Source organism: Pangasianodon hypophthalmus, chromosome 6 (genome assembly GCF_027358585.1).
Source record: "Pangasianodon hypophthalmus isolate fPanHyp1 chromosome 6, fPanHyp1.pri, whole genome shotgun sequence".
In the NCBI taxonomy this organism is placed as follows: domain Eukaryota; kingdom Metazoa; phylum Chordata; class Actinopteri; order Siluriformes; family Pangasiidae; genus Pangasianodon; species Pangasianodon hypophthalmus.
The window spans coordinates 15,442,066-15,464,529 of NC_069715.1; the positions used below are offsets into that span (position 1 = coordinate 15,442,066).

At 39.7% G+C, this 22,464-nt stretch overlaps 1 protein-coding gene across 2 annotated transcripts in view; it reads left to right on the top strand.

The window, feature by feature from the left end:
- cfdp1 (craniofacial development protein 1) overlaps positions 1-22,464 on the top strand; it is a 30,477-nt gene that overhangs the window by 2,790 nt on the left and 5,223 nt on the right. The window contains exons 3-6 of one of the 2 annotated variants that reach the window (XM_034305509.2): positions 1,055-1,274; positions 1,889-2,013; positions 3,280-3,417; positions 14,189-14,549. In XM_034305509.2, the coding sequence (XP_034161400.2) occupies positions 1,055-1,274; positions 1,889-2,013; positions 3,280-3,417; positions 14,189-14,258 (553 nt within the window). In that variant the 3' untranslated portion in view covers positions 14,259-14,549. Of the gene's footprint in view, positions 1-1,054; positions 1,275-1,888; positions 2,014-3,279; positions 3,418-14,188; positions 14,550-19,187; positions 19,347-22,464 lie in introns of those variants that run through there. The other variant, XM_026927805.3, reaches the window with a different exon arrangement.

A 22,464-nucleotide genomic window follows, 5' to 3' on the forward strand; every position in this document is an offset into this window, starting at 1 on the left:
TTATCAAAGTTGCTCAAAACTGACACAAATTCCACTGTCCTTTCTGTCTGGATGGTATAGCTCATTTTTAGGTGTTCCTGTACAGGTGAAGGTGTGTGTTTTTAAATTACCATCATCTGCTGTAGTTTTCTGTTACACATAAATATGTGGGGTTCCAGTCCTTGGTAAGGCACCATACACTCACACATTCACACGCTCATTCACATGTAGGGGCAATTTAGTGTAGCCAATATGCCTACATGCATGTTTTTGGACAGTGGGAGGAAACTGGAGGAAACCTGCTCATTGCAATGCTCATTGCAAAACTATGAAACCGTTTGTGATGTATGAGCAGTTTCATAGCGCAGTGTGGTGATACATCGATAGACCAAATACGCATTAGGTCACAGCAACAAAGAACTTATATCTGGATGGATAATGTCGGTAGCACTGCATTGGTATAAGAGTATTATCCAAATTATTTAACCATGCTAAACTTATTTAGCCATATTGGAGAAAACAACACTTTCAGTGATCTTCTGATTAAATACCAAAATGTTATGTTAATTGTTGCTTAAATGCGTTACAGTAAACTTGTCAGAATGATGTGCTTCAAACAGAGGGAGCTGGCAGCAGCAAACATTCAAGCATATAAAGCGAATAAAGCCAAACACTGATATGTTGTATTATTAGTTTAACATGGATGTATGATTTTAAGCTTTCATGGTGAATTTAAGTCACTTTTTCTCTTCACCGGAGCCGAGGGACCAGGCAGATGGAGTATAGTGAACAAGAAATCATATAAGAGACAAGTGAGGAGGGAGAGATCAAAACAGAATGAAGCTCAACTTTACAGGTTGTAGTCTGGCGTCCATTTGCCAATACAGCCCCAAACCTTAAACACAACTACCTTCTTCTGATTCATGAGTCAGATGCAGATTAGTGCAAACATCATTATGGTCATTTAAATCTCTGTTCGTTTCAACACGACTTTGATTAATAAGGGCCATTTTCATACTGTCCTATTACATTAATTCAGCAAGTACTTAAATATATAATTGCATATTTTGTAAAGGAAAAGGAAAAAAGGAGGTTTGAAGCTGGAAGGAGGTGAGGAGGGTGGCACAGACAAACAGAAAGAGGAAGAAGTAAAACTGCTCGATGAAAAGACAGTAGAAGAAGAACCCACCAAGGGTAAAGAGGAACAGCAGCAGAGAAAGGCGGATGATCTTTGGGCTAGTTTTTTAAGTGATGTCGGCCCGAGACCAAAAGCTGAGGCCCCAGGCTCGCATCAGGTGGGTGATGGTGAAATGTTCTTACAAAAGATATAATAGTTCAGGTTCTATAGTAATCTTTTAGCCAAAGAGCACTGCACAGAAAAATCTGAAAGTGCAAATTAAAAAAAAAACATTATTACCTTGGGCAGTTAAATGTCATCAAACATTAAAAACTGTAATGTTACAGCATACAAAGACATTCTAGACAATTCTGTGACTTTGTGGCAACAGTTTGTGGAAGGCCAACATATGGGTGTGATGGTCAGGTGTCTGCAAACCTTTAGCTATACAGTGTAGCAAGTGAAGCAGCATTGACAAGGTCTTTAAAATATTCAATCTAACAGAAGACACCTAAGCTACAGCTTACTGGTGTATGGATACGTATAAACAGAATCACATAGTCTCATTTATTTTTATTATTTGGATTAGGAGCATGATTTTGACTGACAAGCGCTAACAATTTATTTACAGGTCATGCTGCTGTTAAAGAAAAACACATTCATCTGTACATCATACTTAATGTAAAATTGCCCTGTCTTACATACAAAAACAGTTTTAGTCATAATTAAGTGAAATCTTTTGAGTTTTCTCTAAACGTCTTTAATAATCCTGTTGTTCTTACTTGCTTGTAGACCACAGCCGGTTCAGACAAAGTTAGTAAACCCAGTACAGAGTCTCCACACAAAGAACCGAAAGCCACAGGGGCCTCCAGAATCACAATAACAAAGGTGTATGACTTTGCAGGAGAAGAAGTTCGGTAAGTCCTTCAGGAAGGCATACCGCCTGTGTTACTGATTTAAATCACAAGGGGGCAGCATAGTATGGTCAATGAATTGAAATAAATTGAAGGACACTCCTTTTGATCATGCTGAAAGCAAGAAGAATGCCAGTACAACTGATCTGCATGTGCTGGTTAGGATATAGGCTTTTGTGCTGTAGTATAATTGTTCAGCTCTAAACACTTATATTCAAGCTCTTTAATCTGTGTGTCTATATTTTAATGATATATGAGATGTCGGCTCTTGAGATGTCTATATATATATATATATATATATATATATATATATATTTATATGCAAGTGTGTGTGTGTGTATAATATATATATATATATATATATATATATATATATATATATATATATATATATATAGACATCTCAAGCTCTTTAATCTGTGTGTCTATATTTTAATGATATATGAGACGTCGGCTCTTGAGATGTCTATATATATATATATATATATATATATATATATATATATATATATATATATATATATATATATATATATATATATATATATTTATACGCAAGTGTGTGTGTGTGTGTATAATATATATATATATATATATATATATATATATATATATATATATAGACATCTCAAGAGCCGACGTCTCATATATCATTAAAATATAGACACACAGATTAAAGAGCTTGAATATAAGTGTTTAGAGCTGAACGATTATACTACAGCATATATATATATATATATATATATATATATATATATATATATATATATATATATATATATAATATATAGAGAGAGAGAGAGAGATCATAGTTTTTGTCAATTCCACCATTGTATATAACTGTTACTGTTTCATTTCCCAATCTTAAATCAAATTCAACATTGCAAATCTCTCAGCTTCCACACTAACATAATGACCCAAGGGAAGAAGTTTTGTGCACAAACCTTATGGTCACTTAAAGAGCGACTATAGCGCATAATGCTTAATGCATAAATGCAAAAAATTATCTTGCTGTTTTTCATAATTGATGTTATAGACTCGTAAAGAACAGTCAGCAACGCCTGACACACACCTTAGCTTACAGAGCATGCTCAGAGACTTCAGTAAAAAAGACTAACTCTTGAATCTGCTTCTTAACACAGCTTTGGTACATTGGGTCATCATCACTCTAGTGCTGCTCTAGACACTTGTTTAATTTTCTTATGTCTGCATTTGCTCAAGTGAACATGGTTTATGGTTAATGTAGAAATGTATGTCACATCTCTGCAGGGTTACTAAAGAGGTGGACGCTGACTCACGGGAGGCTAAAAGCTTTCTCAAAAAGGAAGAGAACGAAGAGAAGGAAGAGGAGCAGCAGACCTCCATGTCTAAAGCTTCAGCTTCATCCTCCCTCACTGCTGGGCCCAGGTATCATCACAAACACTCCTTCCACCTCCCATCTCCCATCCTTAGAGCTTGTAATGTTTGAAATTTACCACAGAGGGGATCCAGGTAGGAGCCTAGAACATTTAGCTATCTAGAGAACCCTTGTGGAACCCATGAATTAAGTTGCAGGATTCTTCATCCTCTTGAGCATGAATTTGCAGCTTATATGATTGTATAGGCTTGTTTTATTTTTTTGAGAACCTGCACAGCCCAAAGAAAGAGCCTACAGTTGGGATTGCAGAACTCTTTGTAAGACTGGGTCTTAAAAGGCCTATTTTTTATTTTTTAAAATTTAAATAGCACATTTCCAGTATATTTACATGTGGTCTGTCCTAGCACTAGAGTCCAGTGGATAATGTAGACTTGTACCTAAGTACTGTTGCTATACTCATAAAGACTGTACAGTACTCCTATCCATGATATGTTCATACTGAACATCCTTTCAAGACACAACTGTGGAAGAATAATGATTTCTAATCCTACTGTCCAGTGTCTCCTAGAAGAGGATTGGTTCTCATTTGAGTCTGGTTTCTCTCAAGGTTTCTTACTCATGTCTTCTTGCCACTCTAGCCTCTGGGTTGCTCATTAGGGCTCTACATCTACATCTGGATTTCTCTAAAGCTGCTTTGTAACAAGGTCTGTTGTTTAAAGTGCTATACAAATAAAATTGTATCGAATAGAATGTGAGATTTTAGTGCTCCTAATTACCAGGGTTTTGAGACTCAACTGGATAACCTATCCCACAGTGCCATGTAGAGCAACACCACACTTGCACCACTTGTTGTGATGTTCTTGGTAATTCATATTTTTAATCAGTGATAGAAAAATTGGAGTTAATTCCACCACCATAAAGCAAAAAGCAATCCTCTCATCTAATGACCGACAGCAGTAATAAAATTACCACTTCATAAAAGTTGAATGCCACGTTATGGTGTATGTGTACAGACTGGAATGTGAGCTAGAGCAAAAGGTCTCCCTCTCTCTCTTTTTTTTTTTTTCCCCTCTCAGTTTTCCTCTGTTTATCCATTTGACAGCTATTGCAACAGGCCTCTGATCATCTCATGTCACTGGCTGCACAGAGGCACAGGGATAAGAGCATAGCTTTATACTTTACATACTGTGTGTGATAGAGAGAGAAGTTACTTTCTAAAAGAATTTTTGATGTTTTATTTGGGTGTGTGTAAATCTGGAACCTATCTTTGTCATCTGTGTTTGTCAGCATATACACTGATCAACCATAACATTAAAACAACTGAGAGATGAAGTGAATAACTTTGATTCTCTCGTTACAAAGGCGCCTGTCAAGCGGTGAGATATATTAGGCAGCAAGTGAACAGTCAGTTCTTGAAGTGGATGTATTGGAAGCAGGAAAAATAGGCAAGCGTAAGGATCTGAGCGACTTTGACAAGGGCCAAATTGTGATGGCTAGATGACTGGGTCAGTGCGTCTCTAAAACAGCAGGACTTGTGGGGTGTTCCCGATATGCAGTGGTTAGTACCTACCAAAAATGGTCCAAGGAAGGACAACCGGTGACCCGGTGACAGGGTCATGCGCACCCAAGGCTCACTGATGTACGTGGGGAGTGAAGGCTAGCCCGTCTGGTCCAATCCCACAGAAGAGCTACTGTAGCACAAAATGCTGAAAAAGTTAATGCTGGTTATGATAGAAAGGTGTCTGTACACACAGTGCGGTGCAGCTTGCTGTGTATGGAGCTGTGTATGGAGCTGTGTATGGAGCTGTGTATGGAGCTGTGTATGGAGCTGTGTATGGAGCTGTGTATGGAGCTGTGTAGCTGCAGACCGGTCGGTTTGTCAGAATGCCCATGCTGACCCCTGTCCACCACCGAAAGCGCCTACAATGGGCACCTGAGCATCAGAACTGGAGCAGTGGAGAGGGTGGTCTGGTCTGATGAATCCCATTTTCTTTTACATCATGTGGATGGCCGGGTGCCTGTGCGTCACTTACCTGGGGAAGAGATGGCATCAGGATGCACTATGGGAACACTAAGGTGTTGAATTGGCCTCCAAATTCCCCAGATCTCAATCCGATGAGTATCTGTCGGACGTGCTGGACAAACAAGTCTGATCCATGGAGGCCCCACCTCGCAATTTACAGGACTTAAAGGATCTGCTGCTAAAGTCTTGGTGCTAGATACTACAGCACACCCTCAGAGGTCTTGTGGAGCCTATACATATGTATGTATATGTATATTAGACAGGTGGTTTTTAATATTGTGGAGGTCCCTCTTGTGCCGCCAAAACAGCTCTGACCCGGGCAAGTGTTCACGCTCTTGTAATTTTCCCGCTCTTTGTACATGGTTGTCATGACGCTTAATTGCAGATAGAGAAGTTCATATTTCCTCTAAGGCAGTTGGCCGGAGCGGCACAGGAAGTGCTACTTTCCGTTACAGGATGTGCTGTGTGTTCAGATCCTTTCCTGGACGAGATGGAAGTTGCGCCCTCTTTCACGTCATTTCACTGCTAATCTCTTTTGCTCACTTTTAACACAACAAACCCACCCTTTGTTTCTTTCTCACATGTCCGCCGTGTGTGTTTTATTATTTATTTTCCTGCACTGTTGATATTACTATAAAGAGAGAAATCGGACTCTTTATGTTCCTCTGTTGTGCTTTTTTAGTTGGGTTTACTGCCTAAACTTAGCAAGGGGACAGACATGAAACAAACTCCCACTTAATCTGTTCTGATCTCTCGCTCTCGTGTGTCTCAGACCTGAGTCAGCATGCTGCCTTTCTCTGTTTCTTCACTTTGCTCAGTCTCACTGCACCTTAACACAAAACTGCTGACTCTTGTTAACCGTGCTCCCAGTCTCCCTTCCTTCCCTGTTTTCTCTTGTTACTTTCCTGCAAAGGTTTAATGCTCAGCATGTTGAAGAAAAATTGCTCTTTTTAATCTCTGAATGTTCATAGTGTCCTTATCTTTGTCGTAATCCGTGATAGTGTGTGTACACGCACGTACACGTGTGCAGTATACAGTCTTGTGACGGATCTTATGTTGTAGAGTGTTGTGTGCCTTCTTGTTTTTGTTTCTGTCTCCACTTTGTGTGTGTGTGTGCGTGTGTGTTTTGAGGGGAAGAAAGCCATAGTGTAATAAGGCTGCAGAGGCTAAGTGCTATCGATTAGAACGCCAACCAGATTTACTGCCACTTGTTCAGCACTCCACTGATTGGTAGATTGATTGCGTGGTGTCTCAGTGTGTGTGAAACCTGCACCTAATAGTAGTGTGTCTCACAAAAGACAAGTGCAATCAGGTAACTGTACCCTTACACCACCTGCATGTACACTGAAGGATGTAGTATTTGCTTTTAACTGCTCTCTTCCCTTTTACCTCGCTCTGTTTACATCCAGAGATTTTTTGTCGATACAATTGAATTCCAAATGTATTGCTGATGAATGTTTTTATGTACCCTAAACTCTCCACTGTGAAAGTCTTGCATGGAGTTTAAGTAACGTTGACCGAACATATGAAAATGTGAAGAGCTCCATTTGGTGTCAGCATTACCATAAGAATGAAAAAGGTATGTAGAATGTAGCAAGTAACTAATGCTAGTTCAACATGTTGGAGATTTCACTTCTCACTTGTTATTAACTAGTTCTTAATTGTCTGTTTCAGCAAAGCATAATCCTTTTCAATACTAGTTGGATGCCCAGACAACCCTGTTAAATCTTGTGTGTGTGTGTTTTATTTATATATATATATATATATATATATATATATATATATATATATATATATATATATATATATATATAATATACACATTTTTTTTTACAGTGTGTAACATTTCCTCCTAGCACCCACAATGATCAGTGTGTGTTGTGATTTATGTAGAGATTTTGATAAAATAATTCGATTCGAATTAGATTAATAAGCAGAATTCCCACCTCTGTCAGTTGTATTCAGCCCCAATCAGATTTAGGTGTATATACATGAAGGATTTTCATTCAAGTTGAAATATCATCTGGATATTTAATAGATTCGAGGCTGTTTGGATGCATGAGCTGTAGAAGTGTAATGGTGTGTGTGTGTGTGTGTGTGCGCGCTACAGCAAGTCACAGAGCCTGAATGATCAGATGGTCGTGTAAAATCCTTTGGAGAAACTAAAAACCTCAGATCCAAGTTTTGCGTCACACTGTGACTGTTCTTGGCATTTGATGAAGTAATTTCATCATCTTTTCTTGTCCACTCAGTTTCTTTTCCAAAGTCTGTGTATGAGTAGCTGAATATAGTACAGTGCTGGGAAATGCGTGTCCTCTAAAGCTAATGACTGCCATATGTACTCCAGTCACAGTTCTAATTATAGAGGTCCATCTCCCGAGTCCTAAAAATATCCCTCTTCCTTTATTATTACAGAACACACACACACGCACACACTTTTTTTTTTTTTTTTTTCTCCAAGTCACCAAGGGCAAGTGCAGTCTTAGATCTTTATTGACTGTGTATACTGTACATAGAGTGTGGGAATTGTCTTCATACATTGTTAAAGGCATACTCCTTTCAACTGTTTTTTTGACTAATGTACCACATCTGGAGTGTGTGTGTGTGTCTGTGTGTGTGTGTATGTGTGTGAGAGAGAGAGAGAGAGAGAGAGAGAGAGAGAGAGATAGAAACTTAGAAATGAACCTGTTTCTAAAAATTCACTGCTCCAAGGAATGAAACTGAAAACCGAAAATAAATGGCATTTTGCTAGGAACAGAAACAGAAAATGTAATCTTTTATACCTTAATTATTCCAGAATAGAAATGTTACTTTGAAATTGATTACCAGTTAACGACATTTATTTAATTATTTTTTTTGGTTTCGTGTAGCCTGCTAGCTTATTATTCACGTCTTCCCTTCAAACTCTCAAATGTTTTCTGTATCAACATCACGTCTCACCTGGTTTCAGTGTATCATTTTACACACAGTGTGAAGCATAAGATTACACAGCTTCAGTTCATGGATGACGAAACAAAGTCTGTTAACTTTACTATTATTAACTACTAACGTTTTCCCAACATAAAACCTCATATTAAAATATATTTTAATACTCATTTAATACTCAACGGATTCCTATGTGTATGTGTGTGTGTGTGTGTGTGTGTGTGTGTGTGTGTTACTGCGCTGTGCTCATGAGAATGGGGGGAAAAAACTTAGCTAGCAAACCTACACTAGGGATTTAGCTAGCTAAATTTCCAAGCCTAATATTTTATCATATTAGGCCTATATATGGCCTGTATAAAAAGTACAGAATTATTTTATTTTTTTATTTGTTGTAACGTTTCAGGAACGCTAAGCTGGGACTGGAGCACAAGGATGGAAATGTTAAAATGTCGGTTCTGCTCAGAATGAGAAGACAAATTTTTTTTTATTCTATTTCTGATCAGCTACAGTCAATAAACAATTGAAATGTCTTTTTGTTGAACACCTTTTTAAATTTTCAGTCGAAGCTAATTGGAGATTAAGCTCAAAATGTGTATATTTTGTCCTTTCAGAGAGGAGAGTAATTTTTTTAGGGAAGGATTTGAGGCTCTGCATTAGCTAATAAAGTTAAACAGCAAAGTGCTTCAGTCCTTATGAAGTCCAAACTTCAGGAAAAGCATAGATTACTGTTTACTGTCTTGTTGAAAGTTGGAAACAGCTTCATAAGAACAGCTTTGGTAAGTGTTCTTGATCTGTGAGTATAAAGGTTATAGTTCAGAAGTACATGAAATGTGTAATTCATGTTGTGTAGTCACGTACAATTTTTGCATATTTATTCATAGAATTTAAATACTGCTTTTAAACCTGTACTGTAAATGATTTCTGCTCCATTATCGTCTTTTCTCAGCAGAGGGAAATAAAAAAAAAACCATCAAAATCGTTCCTTAGTAATGAGCTATTTGTTAGATATGCGCTAAACAGTGAGTTAAAAACCTCTTTCTGTATTATAAATGACTGCTCTCACTTTTTCAGAGGGATCTTATTCTTTATACGTGTGTGTGACTGATTATATGTGTGATTATTGAACACTGAAGACAGTGACACAGGTTGTGTGTTTCAGTGATGCCGCAGCTTTCAGCAGGAGTTTATTTAATTCCAGTGAAGCAGGTGAAAGATGCTGTGTGTATGACAGGGAGTGATCAGTGACGTTATTGTTTCCTGCCTCTTTAAAGCTCAGTGATGAATGTTACGACTGGATTTGAATGAGCGTTTGACATCACGTTTTCTCCCATCGGCTCTTTGCAGCCCAGATCAGCTGTACTGTTTCTGCTTCTGATGAAACCAGGACGTCTTTCACTCTCCCGATCTCACAGTGTACTCTGACCGGAAAACAATGTGTGTCCGTCCCTGCCAAAGCAGATACAAATTCTCTTCTGTGGCTTTGTTAAACATGTGCATGCAAGACCAGTTCTCTGGAGACTTTGTAATCGAAACCTCACACACACTTATGGTTTAACTATAAGCCAAACCTATTTATATCACAGTGCTGTTGAATTCTTGGATCAGAAAGTGAGGATTAATTTTCTATACCAGCACAGCTCTGACGTCAGTTCTGGCTGTAACACACAAACTAAGATTTTAAAAATATGCAGTTATTTAAAGACGGAAAATGTGTAGTTATTGATATGGTGATATTGTTTGGAGACATTTGTTTAACTTTTATGGTAGGAGTCTCATGTTTGTAGGAGTTGGCACTTTGAGTCAGAAAAAAGAGGCTGGTGAAGGACTGTTTATAACTTATAAGCTCATGTGATAAGAACGGACTTGTTTCGTGGATTTTCCGTGACATTAACCTTAACCTAGTTACATTTAAAATCAGCAATGTGTCATTCACTAATAAATTGCAATCGTTGGCAAATTGCTGTGATGTCCACTGCGTCTATTTCACATTGGACCATATCACACCACCATGGCATGGATTATATTCCTATCACGGCACGGAATAACATATTCCTTTCTCAGCAGATAGCCGTATGTATTCAAGCCTCTACTGTGTACTTAAGCATTTAGATTTTGAAAAAAAACTCTTCTTTTGGAAATATTGGTGAATTAAAAGTCCAAGCACCACTCTTTAATCTTCATCCAAATATTTATGGTGTTTAATTCTTCCAAGATGACAATCCCATCACTATTGATTTAATTGAAATGTTTTAAAGTAAAAGCTCTCCCACTTCTTGGAGAACATCATTGCAAACTCAAGATTTTTGCAATTTGTGTGTTTTAGCCTTTCCGAATGTATCCAGGCCGGCATTCAATTAGTCCACATTGTCATCATGTGTAGAGCTGTAATTGCCACCAATCAGGTCTCTGCTTTAGCGATTAGCAATGGCTTGTGGCAGGAAGAGAATTTTCTCCTCAGTTCTCACACAGCTGTGTCAGTGGAGAAAGACTGAAAGGCTTTTTAGTGGACAGCGGGGTGTTGCGCTTTACTAAGAGACTGTGGGAACAGATGAACTAGTTAAGCCTGCATATTTGGGGCCCCACTTTTCTCCTGCTCAGTTTTCTCTGCCTTGCACTGGTTTCCCTTGAGATACCAATTTCTCACAGGACTTTCTAACAGGAAGTAGACTGAGGTTGTTAGACTGGCAGACATTATGGTTCCTTGATCTTATCAGGCACATTGATATATAACGTGAGAACCTTACTTTAGCGCCTGAGCCATATTAATGTAGTGATTGCGTAAAGCTGACTGGCACTACCTGATGACTCTTTACTTACCAAAGCATTATGTGTGATAAGGAGAAACGGTTGGCAGGAAGAGTGGTACAGGGTTTATGGGAGCTACTAGTGTGAAGGTGTGTGGTGTGTGGTGATCGCATGGAACTGTTGCATGTGTTCTTCGTGTTTGCTAGAGAATTAGGAGTGAGCGATAGTATGGCACAATATATTGTTTACTAAATATTATTGCAGAAACCTTCACTATGAAAATAATAAAGTTTTCACCATCATTCATTCATCTTCAGTAACTGCTTTATATTAATCAGGGTTGTGGAGGATCTGGAGCGTATCCGAGCAGCACGGGGCGTGAGACGGGAGTTCATACTGGATTGCTCCAGGCGTTCATTCATACCTTTTGGTAGGTGGAAGGAAACTGAATAACTCTGAGGAAACCCACATGTGCATGGAGAGAACATGCAAAACTCCACACAGACATTAACCCGAGTTCAGGATCAAACCGTGGACCCTGGAGCTGTATATCGTCTCTATCATGCTGCTCTAGTGAGCAGGAATATTGTACAAAGTATGTGCTCTTAACAGGGCTGTTTTCAGTCTGTTTGACTCTTTTTACAACCACAAAAAAAAAGATTATTAAGGAAATGGAAAGAAAATTAAATAACTGTATTTTAAGGTCCAGTCAGATAGTTCCTGTGAGGACGAGCAGTGGTGGTAGCAGTGACCCCTGACAATACCAATAATAGTCCCAGAAAAGCATGATGTGATGCTATATATATCGCGCTACTGACCAACCCTATTATGATTCCACACGCCTTTTAACTTGCTGTCTCTAAACAAGTGGATATTCCAGCACCTATGTTGTGTGTTGTTAGTTAAACATGAATCTCCTGTATATGAAAAGACTAAGAATTCAAAATTCGAGCAGTGACACTGAGCCCCGCTACTGGAGTTACTGTGCCTTGCATATTTCAATGTTTACCCTTCTCTAGCACACCCACGTTGACTCAGGAAGGGTCTGTTAATTAGCTGATTTGTTGGATCAGTCGTACGAGAACAGAGAAAACAACAGAATATGTGGGGTAGCGGTGTTGCAGCAGCAGGGAACCGAGTGCTCTAGAGTGACAGGCTCCTGGCAATGTCTGCTTTGCACTGTGCTCTGTGTGTGTGTATGTGCAGTATGCTGCGCAGTACCACCTCCCCCCCCAAACACACACACACACACACACAAACACACACACTCGCTGTCTACCTCCTGAGAGAGGTTTTTGTCAGATTGCCCTGTTTTTCGCAGTTGCCCAGGCAACTGTCTGTGGAACATGTGTGGTTTACACATCTAAAGGTTTCTGGGAGTTTGGACACTGAGACTTATTGCTCTAGGTGTGTGGGTGTGTGGTCAGCCAGGCCTCCTCCCTGCTCTGAGACTTGGCAGTTATGCAGGAGTTGAGGGGATTTTGTTTTGGAAACTGTTGAGAAAGAATGAGAGGAAGAGGAGTACCAGGGTTTTCCGTTAAGATGCTTTTACTCTATACTTCACTGCGTGATCCCAGCTTGATCCTCCAAGCTCCATCATCCTCCTTATCTCATTCACCTTTCTCATGTGGGTTCATCTCATAGTGTATTCCCGTGTAATAAGGGTTAGTATGTCTTCCAGTATGATGCACATCTCAATACATGCTTGTTGATCCGATGTATGAAAGATGGATTGCAGCTTACAGCTGTTTTGATGCGAATTGACAGGATGAAATATCATGCAAAACAGTGAGTCAGTACTGTACAAACAGTTCGATTATTTTAAAACAAAAAAGAGTTAGCTGTAAAACATGGGAGGATGCCTCTGGGTTTGACAAAGAGTGGATGGAGAAAGAAAAAAAAGAGCGTGCCGAAGACACAAACAACACAAAGTGAAATTAATTTGATAACGTTTCTATTAGTATGCTTGTAATAAAGATTTAGCAATACAGAGCAATGACATCCAAACTGATTCACTGATTTAAATCTGGAAATATTCATACCCCTACTCCTTAATTTCCCTGGCCATGTATGAATCTGTGTGGCTTTTCTCCAGTGGATCCGGATTCAAAGATGGGGGCAAGTACCAGTATAAAGCAAGGTGAATATTTCGAGAAAGTGATGCGTGAAGGAGAGGACTAGTGCGAGTCTGTGAATGAGAATTTGTTGTTTTTGTGTTACATTTCTAGAGGTTTCCACTGCGAACGTCCTCAGGCTAGAATAAACAGGCGTGAGCGCGGCCGAGCTCGAGAATGGCTTTTCATGTTGAAATCATTTTGCTATTCTCAGTGAGAGTGGGAACATGAAGGAAAACTGCATGAGTAAATGCTGAGGGTAATTTTGCCTAATGTGCTGTAATGATCCTAATGTGCTGCAGTGTTTCCTGGACCCTAACACACCTGCTTCAGCTCACGAAAGAGCTCCATGATAAGAGCATGAGAAGCACTGATTTGTGCACTAGAAGGCTACTCCAGAGACGGGAATTGGAGGTTTTATTGTAATTTTTCCATTATCCTCTGTCAACCATTTGCATTTTCAATGCTCGTTTCAAAACTTCAGTTTTCCCCATCAGTTTTCCCTTCAAAAATGTGATGCTCTGCTTTTGTTTGGTTATTATGGCATGTTTATACTTATAAATATTCCATAATAATATGATGTAGTGAGTGTAAATTTGTGAAACCATATCTTTTTCATAAGGTTTTATTACTTTTTGGTAATACCATACATTCCAGACTACATTATTTATTTCAGTGCAGAGTAATAGACATATTTCAGTAATTCCTAAATAAAAATTTAATGAAGTCCATTTTTGCCATCGAAATGTGTGTGTGTGTGTGTGTGTGTGTGAACCATGTGACAGTTAAAGCAAAGGGCAGGTTGGCTGTTAGTTGCATGTCCAGGTGGTTGGACACAGCAGGCAGGTGGCTTGAGTGTAAAAGGTCTTTGAACTCTTAGTTTTACCACAACAGCTAGGGGTAGGGGGCGTGTGTGTGGGAGTGTACGTGTGTGTGTGTGTGTGTGTGTGTGTGTGTGTCTGCACATGTTCATTAGCCATCTCTGAACAGGTGCACTATTTTTTTGTCTATCAGGATTAAGTCTGTCCCTCAGCCTGTGAAAGACAGAGCAGGGCGGAGATGCCTCCAGCTACACACGTCTTAGTGGAGTTTGAAGATCAGAGAGAGACGATGGGACAAAGAAGAAAGACAAGGGATGAAGTGGGGAGGATATCGAGAGGCAGATAAACACACACACACACTCACACACAATACTGTATGATTCCAGTTGGCTGCACTTCAGTCACATGTACACTTCCTCTAGCTATGGCTTTGAGCGGACCTGCTGACAGGCTTTCGTCAGCCCCAGTGCAGACTGACCAGAAGCCACTTGGAGAACCGTATGCTTGTGCTAATTGATATTTGCTTTATGGGAGCAATAAATGTGTCTCTTTTCATTTACACAGTTATACAGAATTTCATGAGGTCAGACTGCGGTTTTGTTCATTTTAACTTTTGGAGGTTTTTATGACTGCAGTGCAAGATGTTGGCTTTAAATATCCACTGGTGCAACTTGATGCTGTTCATTTCTTTACCTAGTGTCTGACTGATTAATTATTTGCCCTAACTCCTTAAAATCCCACAGACATCAGCACTATTTTTTTTTCTCGCTTGTTTTAATTTCTTGCTAAGAATGTAGGTCACTGACGCTATCCAATCCTGGGCTAGCTCTTGGACAATATCACTTCCCTCGTTCCCAGTTCTAATAATCCATCAACATCCTGTCTGGTGTTGCAGCAGCACCAACACTGCATGTAGGTCAGTGTCGACACCTCTGGCCTGTCTTTAAGATGTTCAGCAGTTGATTTCACTAGACTTCACTGGCTGAGTGTTTAAGCCTGCCTCTATCTGTTTCCACTGGCTGTTTTATAGATTTATTTTCTGTGCAATGTACTAGAAATTTTGGCACCGTGTATCAGCCAGATAAACCACTTTCATCTTGACAATGGCATTAATACACACCATAATAACGATACAGTCGTCTTTGTCGTGGTCACTGTGACTGTGCAGTTATCTCTGTCTGATGGGAAATGAGCTAGTCCTCAAAGTGCAATTGGTTTGTGTTTGGAGCAGTTCTTGATTTTGAATGTGCAGTGGAAAAAAAACACCCTGCGATGGCCGAAGTGAAAGGAGGCTTGGTGTGTGAGCTATGAGCTGTGAGCAGGGACTGTTGTTAGGGTGGCCTTGATCAAAATGGAAGGTGGACGAAGAGAGCCGAGGAATCCATTTCCTGTCCTGTAGTGTTGGAATAGACCTTGTTAAGCAGGGTTTCTGCACATGTCTGAGACAGAGAGGGAGAGGGAGAGAGAGACAGTGACAAGCCTCTGGTCATGGGAGAGCTCAGACTGCAAATAAACTGCACCAGAATCACAGACTGCCCGACTCCTATCCTGCGTCTGTGTTTGTGTATGTTTGTGCGTAAGTGTGCCCTTCAGAATGGTCTCCATTTTGGTTGAACTAAGTTGTGTCCTCACTCTGTTTGTGTTCAGGATCCTATCCTGCTTTTTTCCAGACTCTACTTAACCCTTCGTTCTTACTTTCTCACTCGCTGCTGCCACACACCAAGCAGGATTGACTCTTGCTCAAGTCTTGATTGTCTATTGATTCACTGTCAGAGTACGTTTAAGGTGTGCGTGCATGTGTGATCATCCATATCAATTCATCTGTCGACCAAGCTGGTGCAGCAGAATTATTCTCGCCGCACGAAATGTCACGCAAACCTCTGCAGCGTGAGAATAAAGGATAAAGATCTTGGCCTACGTGTTGGTCACAAGGCTGACATGAACCACAAGATTCATATTTAATATGCTTTTGAATGCTTTGTATTAGAGAAGTTTAGAATTTTTCATATTGTCATATTGATCTTCATTATCAATAATTTATTTATTTTTCCTCTCAACTTGTGTGTGTTTGTGTCGGATGTATGTGTTCTTGTGTGCCCTTGATAGGCTCGGTCTGTCATGGGAATAGTGGTACACTGAAACAGCTGGCAGAAAGCTGTGTGTAATCATGGGCTTTGTGATATGTTTTAGTATGTAGGTGTGTGTGTGTGTGTGTGTGTGTGTGTGTGTATATGCATGCATGTGTGCCTGTGTGTATACTGGAGCGCTGGCTCATTTATTGCTTTTCTAGTCTCTCATCCTTTCTCTGTCTTTTATACACACGCCTACGTTTGCACATGCTGATCTCCTGAGAGCTGAGCTGGATTTGTTTCTTCCTGAAGGGCAGCAGAAGAAACATACAAAAAAACCCAGCATGGTCCAGAGAATCATTCCTCTTTCTCCCTTTTTATCTTCTCCCCTTTCTCCCATGAATGATGTTGACAGCATCAGCACAGATGGCAAATGCATTCTGTCAGGCCGACTTGAGCCCTGTTTTTCCTCAAAGTTGTCTTTCTCTCCTCCTTTTTTCTCTTTCATGCTGCTTCTTCTTTTGCCTTTAGTCTTACTCTTGGTCTAGAACGTATTTCTTTGCCTCTGTGATTTTATGCTGTAAGTGTGTATGCATGTTATGCTGTATTGTTTAAACAGCAGCAAACGTAAAAGGATCTGTTTGGTGCTGCAAGGGCTAAATATATATCACTGTACCAATAGAGCGGGAACATGAACTACACCCCTGTATTGATTGCTGGAGTAATGTGTGTTCCTGTGTGATATGACCTGCCTGATGCATGATGATGATAGTCATGCCATTCAAGAGCACACTGTATTGATAAATGAGCTCATGTTTCATGGTTCGGTGTGAAATATGCTCTGAAATGGTTCTTCCAGTCTTCAGTCTGAGGTGCCTAGTCGTTTATATTGGGGCTTATAAGTGCATGTTAAGTAGATTTTCATTGTCAATCTAGTTATGGATATGACAGTGCGAGATTTTGGATGGTTCCATTACAGTGTGGAGAATAATTACATTACTGGTTTTTCTTTTTCAAATAATTTATTGAAATTACATTAAAGTGTGTTGTATTGAATTGTAATTACATTAAATGAAACTATGTAATGTTTTTTTAATGAATTTATTTTTATTTTTTTTTTGCAAGCCTTGACTAAACCAGCAAGCTTAATTAATACAGTGTTGGATCTATTTGTTATTTAATTATTATACCTTGACTTGTGTGTAGTGCAGTAGATGGTGATCAGAGATGCTGAAGCAGATTCAAAGTTGTTGAATCTTTAAAAAAAAAAAAAAAAAAGCAGCTACTTTTTTTCTGTTATTATGGATGATACACTGACCAGGTTTTAGAAATTGAAAATAGTCCTATTCTGTCAATTTAGGAAATTTTGATGGGAATAAAGTTGAATTGTTGGCACTTTTTTTTACACAAACACTTCCTCTCTGTAACTAAGGTGTTTGGCTCACCAAACTGAGCGAGTAACATACCTTACACAAGTGAGGAGGAATTTTCTGGGCAACGTGAGCCGCAAGGCTTCTGAATTAGAATTTTACTGTATATTTTACTGTAGAATTAATTGTTAGGATCATGATGCAACATGCTGTGATAGAAAACCACAGTACATAGGACTACATCCATGGTGAGCAGAAAAGCATCTCAAAATGTTGAACCTTAAGGCGGATTGGTTAGATCAGCAGAAGACCACGTTGGGTTGCACTCCTGCCAGCCAAGAGCAGGAATCTGAGACTATATTGAGCAGACTCAGTGAAACTGTACAGTGAAATAAAAGACCAGATTTTACATTCTGAGATGCTTTTCTGTTCTCCACGGTTATAAAGAGTGGTTATTTGAGTTACTGTAGACTGCATGTCCTGTCAACTTGAACCTGTCTGACCGTTCTCCCCTGATCACTCTCATCAGCCAGGCATTTCCACCTGAAGAATTGCCATTCACTGGATGTTTTTTGTTTTTCTCACCATTCTATCTAAAATCCCAACCTGTTTAAAATTCCAGGAGATCAGCAGTTTCTGAAATATGCAAACCAACCCATCTGGCACCAACAGCCATGCTGTGGTTAAGTCACTGAAATCATTTTTTTTTTCCCCACCTATTCTGGTGTTTGATGTGAACATTAACTGAAGCTCTTGACCTGTATCTGGATGAATTCATGCATTGCGCTGCTGCCAAATGACTGGATAATTACATGATAATTCCAGGTGTTCCTATTAAAGTAGTTGGTGACTGTATATGGCAGTATTACATAGGTGCTACATAAGTGCACCCCAAAATTAAAAAAAAAATAAAAAAAATAATTAAGACAACGTAGTGCTCACTACGTATACAGGATAGCAGGAGCATCATTCCGATGAACTAGGATGCCTGCTGTGGAAGAAGTGAGATGAGCAAACATAAATAGCAGCATTGGAGAGCCTGTGTGTGCATGATGTAAACATTTTAGGTTGAGTTTGTGCAGTCATTTCCCTTTCTACAAAAGGATAAAGTTGAGTGCCTATCTTCCCCACACATACACACACCTAAGAAATGCTCATTTTTTATTTTCGTTTCAAATGAAAGCCTTTTTGCTACGACTCACCTGAGCGTGAAAGCATTTTGTCCTTGGACCTTGCTCCTCTGCAGCACTATTCCTTCTCCTCTCACCTCTCAACCCCCACCCCAGTCACCCTCCTGCTGCAACATCCCACTAGTCTGATGGTTTCTCTTTTCCCTGACACAGATCGTTTAACATTCCATTATTGCAGCCAAGCTTAGCACCAGTGTCAAGATGCCTTCTGTATCATTGAAAATGGACATCTTTGTTCCAGCAGCATAAGAAATCGCTCCATTAAAGCATAGAAAAAGTTGCTGTCACCTCTACCCCGCATTGCCCTCTGCGTTTAACCCCTGCTTGTTTTTCCCTTCTGTGTTGTGTGATCTTCATTTGCTGCATGTTTGTCTGTAGTATTTTGATGCATTTGTGCTGTTTCCGCTTTGATGAAGCTTATAACACAGATTTTTGTCTCTTTGGACATTTGGTTAAGTCCACTAAGTTAAGTGTATTATGTTTTATAGTTCTGATCTCTGTGTCTTGATTAAAATGCATCCTTTGACACTGCTTCAGCTTTAAAATTCTCCTGTCTCTTTTAGCGTGAAGAGACCAGCAGGGATGGGCAGCGTCCTGAGCCGTATTGGAGCAAAGAAGCCTAAAATGAGCACTCTGGAGAAGTCCAAGCTGGACTGGGACTCGTTCAAAGCAGAGGAGGGCATCACAGAAGAGCTAGCCATTCATAATCGCGGCAAAGAGGGGTGAGTCTACAATAGTTGTATAATTATAGATCTTTGACCATAATCATTACTTGAGTTATGTTTGGATGTATGTTTGTCCTCAGAAGGGGATTTTTCACATCAGATTTGCTCTTTTCTCATTGACTGCTATGGATAAGGTTCGTTTTTGTGCCAAATGTACAACAGTTTAAAGTATAGTTTTCCTTTAAAGGTTCTTATTTGCATTACGTACATCAGGAGTATGATTACATGGATTGGATCCATCAAACCTGTCATTCCTCATCATTTACCAGTTGCACAGTTGTGCCCATTAACATGTTCTACCTAACACTTGAACATTTAGTTTTAAGCGTGTAAAGAATGAGAACTGTGAGGCCGTCCCTAACTGTCAGTCTCTTTTTCATGTAACTCAAACACTAGAAGCTGTTCTGAAATTCGATCAGGAACTCTTCATGACATGAAATGAAACCTCATGCTTTCTCACCAACGTCTGGAGCTCAGCCCATACTGATTTCTCACAGGCTCTCATGGCCTAAGTCACTGCCCATCCTTTGAAGGAGTTAGAGGTTTGGGATGATTGAGAATAGCTTTATAGAACAGTGCAGTGTAGATTAACTTTCAGAGAAGAGTTGAACGGTAGACGGATAGAGGTCAGCTTTGGTCCAACTCCTATCTACTCAAGCAGTAGATGAAAACCAGCATTTAAATTACACTTGAACCTGTTTGACCCTGTTAATTAATGACATTTTTATGCTGGTCATAGTTCAGGAAGAACATAGTTTTGAGCCGCATATCATGTTTTGACTTATTAAGCACTGATACAGGTTTAAAAAAAGTATGACAGTCTTGTGATGTCTACTGACACAGTGATGCTGTGTGCTTGCTTTTAATTCTATAGAACACTTTATCCTGAAGCCCAGCTAGACCTCTGAAATTGCATGTTTTCATTTAAATAGTATGTACTCACAGATGCTTTACTTTGGCTTTGTTTACCTATAATTAAATTGTTTTCTGGCGAGTGTATGTAAGAGTGCAGTGCATGCCGCTTGGAGAGGCTTATGTAATGAATCAAAGAGACCTGCTCACCCATATACATGCAGGGCTGTTAGTTTGATTGTCTCTGGGCATGAGTGGCATGTACACACACACACATACACACACACACACACACTCCCCTTCAGACTGCTCATCAAACAGGTCTCTTATTGCAGATTTGCAGCACACACCTTTCCATATTATTGGCTATGGAATTGAAGATGTGGTCTTCTTCAGGTTTACTTATGAAGGTAAAAGAGTTCTGAATTTTGGATAAGCCTGATATGTTGGCGCTCTGTGAGCTCATGTATGTGGAAGAGGGCAGTCAGTATTTCTCCTCGAAGTGTGTTAGGTTGTCCTGTGACGCAGCATGAGCAGCAGTTAAAAAAAACCCAAAAAAACGGGGTGGCTAGCTTCATGTGTCTTGGCCGAAGCATGTGTTAGCCCTCACCTTCCCTTGTTGGTAGCTGATGTGTGATGGAGAGAGCTAGCTAGTGGGATTGGTACGTGATTTGGTAAATGATCTAATTGGGAGAAAATGGGGACAAAATAAAATGTAAAAAAATATGATACTTGTAGTGGCTGGAAAACGTTATTTTTCACTGGAAGCTGGTGATTTACATTGACAAGAGGCAAAGTGACTTTTGGTGGCAGGGCAAGTGGTGTGATGCAAAGTGGGCGAGGCATGTAGTGCAAAAAGACATTAGCTCATTGATTTCAGATAGTCACAGCTCCTAAACCTGTGCTGCCTATGAGCTTGAAGTGAAGCTTAATAGAATATTGCCAGTGTTTCCCCCATAAATAGACGGCAGTGATTGCAAAGAACAAACATTTCTCAGTTCAGTCTGTCACTAGTGGACTGTGATGTTATTTATATACAAGCATTTCCTTTTGGTGAAAATGGAAAGTACATCTCATTTTGTTTTATGGTTAAATAGGTGGATTTCCATGTGTTCTGTAGCTATCCATGCCCTTTGCTGTCAAGGAAACCATGGCAACTGGCAATAACTTAAGATAGGAATGTCCAGCAGTGACAAACGTAGAACAAGAGCAATACAAGACAAAGAAAGTCTGTGAATGCAGGGTCCAGCAACCCTACAAAAGTGGTCTTGTTTTTTGTTTTTTTTTTTTAAACTTACAAAAATCTAAATGTCATAACAGATCAATTTTTCCCTCATATGAAATATATCACTATAGCCTTCGCTATTTCTAAGGCAGCTTTTCTCTTTTAAATGTCCTCCCCAGCCCAGCTCTCATCAGCTTTGCAAAAGGACTATTAAAAACAGAATAAACAAACAGACAGATGATGACTGTAATAACACCTGCGCACCCTTTGGGGAATTGTTCTATCCCCCTGCTCCTTTAAAACCTAATGAACCCTGATTTGAGTGTGCTGCCACTGTAGGGCTGAACATATTACAGCATATTGCTAGACATGCAATATTTATGGTATTTTCAGAATCTCTAGTGTACTTGTGGTATGTATTACCCTTCTTGCATCAAAGTGCGTGCGTGTTATCACTGTCCATCTCTCTTAATTTCTCACCCCTTGACTTTCTCAGTAATTACAGTTGATAATTTGGTCTATATTGACTAGTTAATTGCTAGTTATTAGTGCCACATTAGAGCCTAGTTCCATGCCTACCCATGGTATGTCATCACGTTCCCATTTAAATCTCCTTCACGGAGATCTGGAAGCCCCCAGAGTCTTTCCATCTACCCAGGTCTCCATAATCACCTAGCCTGCAGCTGTTGTGAGTGCTGGCAAGGGGTTGGTTTGAAGGCTGGGGCTTATGGGAGTAGAGATTTACTTCAGGGGATGCTGTTACACAATGACATCATCTGTACACATGAAGACCCACCTCTTACAGAGTATTGAATTTAACCCCTTCAGTGTGTGAGGAGATGCAGCTCAAGGCTCAAGCTGATGACAAATGGGCTACTCTTTGTAGCTTGCTCCAAGCTTCACTGGACTGTGGTTGAGAGAAGCCCAAAATTAAAAACCTGGGCTGGGGGTTAAAAATAAGATTTTTTTTCTGACAGACCAAATTACAGCATGCTGCTAGTTATGTTTCCAAATCCTTTTGGGCTGGATGCGGTTAGG